Source organism: Neolamprologus multifasciatus, chromosome 17 (assembly GCF_963576455.1).
Source record: "Neolamprologus multifasciatus chromosome 17, fNeoMul1.2, whole genome shotgun sequence".
NCBI lineage: Eukaryota > Metazoa > Chordata > Actinopteri > Cichliformes > Cichlidae > Neolamprologus > Neolamprologus multifasciatus.
Window position 1 is genome coordinate 15,659,071 of NC_140455.1, and position 5,576 is coordinate 15,664,646.

Here is a 5,576-nt window from a genome sequence, read left to right on the forward strand (position 1 = left end):
GTTAGTGTCTTGGAACCTGGACAGGAAGCTGAGATGTTCTTAGGGACACTCAGAGAAGTTTAACTGCCAGGATGAAAAATTCTTTTAAATCCTGAATTTGTGACAAGTCAGAAAACTTTAATTTGTTTTTATCATTGACCCGTGATACACGCAGCTTTTATATCACAGCCACGCATCACAGTGACTGTCTAGAAGGGCTTCAAGCTGCACTTTTAATAAGCAATCATAGACTGTAAATAAAGATTGATGTAGGTAATGTCCAGCACAGGCCAACTGCTATAGAAGTGTAGTTGACCCTTGACCTCTGACTTTTACCTGTAGTCAGTTTTGTACGTGCAGGGAGAGTCAAACTTTATTTAATACTTTATTGGAAACAGATTTTCTTTACATGGACACATTTCAGACTGTCACATTTACAGGTAGGCATTTTGCACATGCTCAGTGTGACTCCGACCAGCTCCACAGAAACACCAACAAACTTTGTTAATTAATAGCTTTGTTTAATTTCTGTCTCTGATGTCAGAGACACAAACTGACGCGTAAAAGGCGACAGGAAAACTTCAAGTGATCAGGGACAGGCCCCTTCAAAATAAAAGTATACGATGTAAATACATACTGGGAGGAGCTGAAAGTCATCGAGTCTCTGTCAATCATGTGCTGGACCATGTGACCACAGTTGGAGTCAAACAGGTGAGACTGAAGATGGTTCTCTTTGGTTTCCACCTGTGGTGGCGTGCAGCTCTGTCACTGGATGTTTGTTGGTAAGATGGATCTTGAGAATTGTAGTTAACTTCTTTGCATCCTCAGGTGTGTGAAGGTTAGGTTTTCTTGTGTTTTTCTCTCAGACAGGTGAGTGTGAGGTGGAGCTGATGATGATGAAGATGATGAAGTAGTAACAGGTGCCTCCTTTCACTTTTTCCCAGGACCATAGGGGTCTGTGGTGGCGTTGCCAGCCTTCTCCTCTCCACCCTGCATTCTGTCAACAAGGTTCACTGTCCCACAGGTGGCCAGGACACACCGAGCACCTGTGGCCCCATGAATCCTAAGAAAGGCACAGGTAATTGATTAATTGATTGATTAATTATCTAGGAACACCTTTAATAATTATTGATACTTATTTAGACTCTTTCTTTTTGATTGATCTTTCTGAGTTGTACTTCAGTGACTTCTTCCAAATAATCAGCTTGTCCTTTAGACTCCACACTGCCTGTCTCTCTGTCTGTCTGTTTTTCTTTCTGTTTGTTTGCCTGTTTGTCTTTCCGTATGTTTGTTTATCTGTTTACCTGTCTGTCTTTTTCTTTTGTCTGTTTGGTTTTCTGTTTTAGTGTTTGGTTGTCTGTCTGTTTGTATTCTGTCCATCTGCCGGTCTTTCTGCTTGTCTGTTGCTCTATCTGTTTTGTCATCTATTTTTTTGTCTGTCTGTTTGGTAGCTTGTCTGTCTGTCTGCCTGTCTTCTGTTTGTCTCTCTGTATGTTTGTTTATCTGTCTACCTGCCTGTCTGTGTTTTTCTCTTGTCTGTTTTGTAATCTGTCTGCCTGCCTGTTTGTTTGTCTTTTTCAGTTGGCTGCTTAGTTTTCTGTTTAGGTGTTTGGTTGTCTGTTTGTCTTCTTTTTGTCCATTTGTCTGTCTGTCTGTTTGTCTTTTGGTCTGTCAATTTGTCTGTTTGTTTGTTTGTTTGTTTTTCTGTCTGTCTGTCTGCCTCCCTGTAGTGACTTTGTGCCCTGACTCTCAGGTAAATTTTGAAAACAAAAAACATCAGCAGGCTCTCTTCCTACTTCTGATGGTGTTTTCTCGGCCAATCAGACCATGTGGTGACAGATACATACAGTGATTCTGGCTTCCTGAAACACAGACAGAGAGCACCTGTTCAGACCTGAGTGGGCTGCAGGTGAGTGTGTGTCAGAGTCTTACAGGTGATCCAGAGGAAGAATCAGTCTTGAATACAAGCAGAGGCCCTCTGAACTGGATTCACACCTAAAACTTGATTTAGGTGCAACCTGAGGTTACTCACAAAAGCATGAGGGTGCTGTTCCCCGTGGCATGCTCCGTGCTGTTCCCCATGTGGGTTCCCATGTTTTTTACTGTGTTGTTCTGCGCAGCAATCTCAGTGAACCCCTCTGCACTGCTGTGAAAAATAAAACTTTAAACAATCTGATCCTCATTAAAGTTTTCACACAGAGTTGAAACAGCTTCACAGGTGTGACCTTTTTTTGAGCCTCAAGTCTGAAACAGGAAATAGACTGGCTACATCAGGGGTGTCAAACTCAAATACACAGTGGGCCAAAATTCAAATCTGGAACAAAGTCGTGGGCTAACATTAATATTTATTGAAAAAAAAAAAATCTTCCTCCAGATATGAGAATGAATCTTTTCTTATGGACTCAAACAAGTTTTGCTGAAAAACTGAATATGGAACAAGCAAAGCTTAATACTAAACAATATATATATTAGCTATATAATACCAGTAGACCAGCTCTAATAGTAATTTGGTATGGCTTCACGGGCCAAATGTAATTAGGCTGCGGGCCAAATTTGGCCCGCGGGCCAGAGTTTGACACCTATGGGCTACATCATCTTCAACACAAATCCTCTCTTACTGAGGAGGTGATAAACAAATGGATGTTCCACTGACCGCTCACAGCAATCATTGTAACACAATTAAATATAAGTAAACATTTAGAAACATCATGTGACAACTCAGTTGTTCAAAAGGACGTCCGCTTTATTCCCACTTTATTCCCACTTTATTCCCACTGTAATTCCAGTGTATTTGTGGATTATTCTCTGAGACCCTTGATGCTCCGGTGTGAATTGATATTTTTATCACATGAACAAACTAATGACTAGTTAACATATTGATCATCACAAGTTTAAGTGGTTACTCAGAAAGTAACTATAGTTACTTTTCCCAAAAAGTTGATTCTGTTCATCTCAATGTATGTTCGTGTAGGTTCTCAGTCTTCCAGGTCATGGTAACCTAAGGAGCTTAGTAAGAAAAGAACTGGACTTCTTTAAGCTTCACCTCTCATCCGAAAAGCTTCTTCAGTTCTAAGACCAAATAGTGGAAAGTCCCAGGTATTTAAGCCCTGATAAAGACCCACACCTTTTTGATGAGGCAAGGTGTCAATATAATAGTAATAGTTGGTTAATGACCCTCTTAAGGGACAACCCCCGATAGAGCTTAAATACCTGGGACTCACCACCATTAGGTGTTTCCAAGCTCCTTTCAGTGATTCATTTGGATGTAGTGTTTTCAGTGGGAGAAACATTTCGTCACTTAAAGTTTGGCTCTCATCATCCACTGGGTGTCATCAGGACACTACAACATAGAGCAAACACCATCCCACAGACACAGCGGCCAGCATCTAAAGAAAACTCCAGGCGATCCAGGAGAGAAGAAGGAAAACTGCTGCCTAAGCAAAAACCCTTAGTAATCTCTTTTGTGTCAGGAGTAGCGGAACAGCTGAGACACATTTTCTCCAACCACCATGTCTGTGTGGCTTTCAAACCCAAAACCCGCTGCGCAAAAAAATGGTTCCCCGAGGATACAGTCCCCCAACACAAACAGTGTAACATAGTGTACACTCCTGAGTGCGCACAAGCCATTTACGTGAAAAGGGAAAGACCATCTCTGTATCGAGGAGGGGGCCTAAAGGTACATCTTTCACAATCTTACAATGTTGGAATTGCAGCCATTCCCAACCTCTTTATGAATGGCACTCATGGCCATTAACCAATAATCAAGAAACTGGCGTCACAGCTCATTGTTCGTCTGTGGTGCTAGTTTCAGTCATTGAGCAAATGTACTGTTTATAAGGTTAGATTAGAAATCTGCAGTGGGCTGAGACTTAAAAGGACACTTGGATGAGTGATGAAATGTTTCTCCCACTAAAAAGGCTCCGTCCAAATGAACAGAATCAACTTTTCCTTACTAGCATGATTGAGCATGCATCAAGACAGTTACTTTTGTATCTGTCAGAGTTTCACACCTGAAGATTAGTCAAAAAGATTTAATGAACTGATGATCAGTGAGCTGAATGATTAAAAATTATTAGTAAACATGTTGATTCATCATTGATCATTTAACAATCAATCAGCAGGTCGATTGGTACACATTTACTCCACCAAGTAATCTGATTTCTTTACAACAAACATGTGAAATGAGTAAAGAGAAGAAGAAGACTGGGAATTTATCTGGATGTAGTTTAGCAAGAGGACATGTTCATACCTGATGTTACTTCAAAGTTCTAACAAGATGGTGCAGAAATACCCAGAGTTTCTGTCAGACTCACCTGGTGTTGTTGTGATCGGCCAGATGAGGACTTGACATGTTCACATTTTCACGTCTGTGGAAAGAACAGAAAACATCTCTGTAATCAGCACACACAAACAGGAAGTCCAGCTGACACCTGTACCTTACCTGAGACGTCCACGTGGAGAAGGAAGAGGTGTCACCAAAGCAAAGACCACCATTATTATTATCATCACCATCATCCTCTGGAGTGGAGCAGAGAGAGTCGTCATCCTCATCAGAGAGAGTGACATTGAAGGCATCATGCTGCCTTTTAAACCTGCTTGTTGTTTACACAGAAACATGTTAGTGTCGCCTGAAGGTCAGCTGAAGGCCGACGGGAGTGATGAGTCGTTTCACTATTTACACAGGTCAGGTCACAGCGCCGAGGTCGGTTTTATCAGCAGCTCGACCTCGGCGCTGTTTGTCCTTCACGGGGAAGAGATTCAGTGGGAGAAACATTTCATCACTCATCCAAGTGATTTCTTCAGTCTCAGCTGACTGCACGTTTCCCCAACATTATAAAAAGTACATTTGCACAATGACTGAAACCAGCCCACTGAAAGAACAATGGGCTGTGAGGCAAGTTTCTTGATCATCAATATGCAAATTGTCATGATCATTGATCAAAGACCACTGATCAATTGCAATGAGTACCACAGAAAGTTGGGGAATGGCTGCAATCACAACATCGTAAGATGGTGAAAGATGTACCCTTAGGCCCCCTCCTGAATTCAGAGATGGTCTTTCCCTTTTCATGTAAATGACCTCCTTGACTCTGCACTCAAACCAGCGTTCCTCCCCGTCCAGGATGTGTACATCCTCATCATTGAAAGAGTGTCCACTGGCCTGTAGGTGTAAAAAGACTGCGGAGTCTTGGCCTGACAAGTTAGCTCTTTTTGTTGTTGTTGTGCCATCCGCCTCACCAGAGGTTGTTTGGTTTCACCAATGAATAAATCATGGCAATCAAGCTGGCACTTAACAGCGTACACTATATTACTCTGTTTGTGTCGGCGGACCTGATCCTTGAGGTGGACCAATTTTTGGCGTGTTGTGTTTTGGGGTTTAAAAGCCACAGAGCCTTAAGTAGTAAAGGGTTAAAATACTCCATGGCACACAGACCTTGCTGTGTTTGTGTTTCCTGTTTTATATTCAGGTCACAGTGCTGAACTCTGGGAAAACATCAGCAATGGAAGGTCATGTTCCAAATATCTCCCCCAAGGAGATATTTGTTTGATCACCCCGTCACCCTGTGACAGGAAGCAGTTTATGTCAAATGTGAGTG

General features: G+C 42.0%; 1 protein-coding gene across 2 annotated transcripts; it reads right to left on the reverse strand.

Moving 5' to 3' along the window:
- Nucleotides 1-351: 351 nt before the first annotated feature.
- Nucleotides 352-4,572, reverse strand: LOC146499150 (uncharacterized). Of its 2 annotated transcripts, none has more exons than XM_085138510.1 (4): nucleotides 4,421-4,572; nucleotides 4,293-4,346; nucleotides 2,012-2,122; nucleotides 352-1,042 (listed from the first exon to the last, which is right to left on the reverse strand). In XM_085138510.1, exons 1-4 carry the CDS (start codon nucleotides 4,555-4,557, stop codon nucleotides 910-912), a joined length of 435 nt encoding a protein of 144 aa, XP_084994636.1. In that variant the 5' UTR covers nucleotides 4,558-4,572; the 3' UTR covers nucleotides 352-909. The 2 variants fall into 2 exon arrangements, with proteins under 2 accessions (XP_084994636.1, XP_084994635.1); XM_085138509.1 differs by having other exon boundaries at nucleotides 2,012-2,125.
- Nucleotides 4,573-5,576: the final 1,004 nt, after the last annotated feature.

What these genes read in the sequence shown, in the direction of transcription:
- LOC146499150 (XM_085138509.1), bottom strand. Translation starts at nt 4,557, where the DNA reads ATGATGCCTTCAATGTCACTCTCTCTGATGAGGATGACGACTCTCTCT. An exon ending in GCCGATCACAACAACACCAG is followed by an intron (nt 2,126 to 4,292) that starts GTGAGTCTGACA and finishes TATTTTTCACAG; the next exon opens with CAGTGCAGAGGGGTTCACTG. An exon ending in AACAGCACCCTCATGCTTTT is followed by an intron (nt 1,043 to 2,011) that starts GTGAGTAACCTC and finishes TGCCTTTCTTAG; the next exon opens with GATTCATGGGGCCACAGGTG.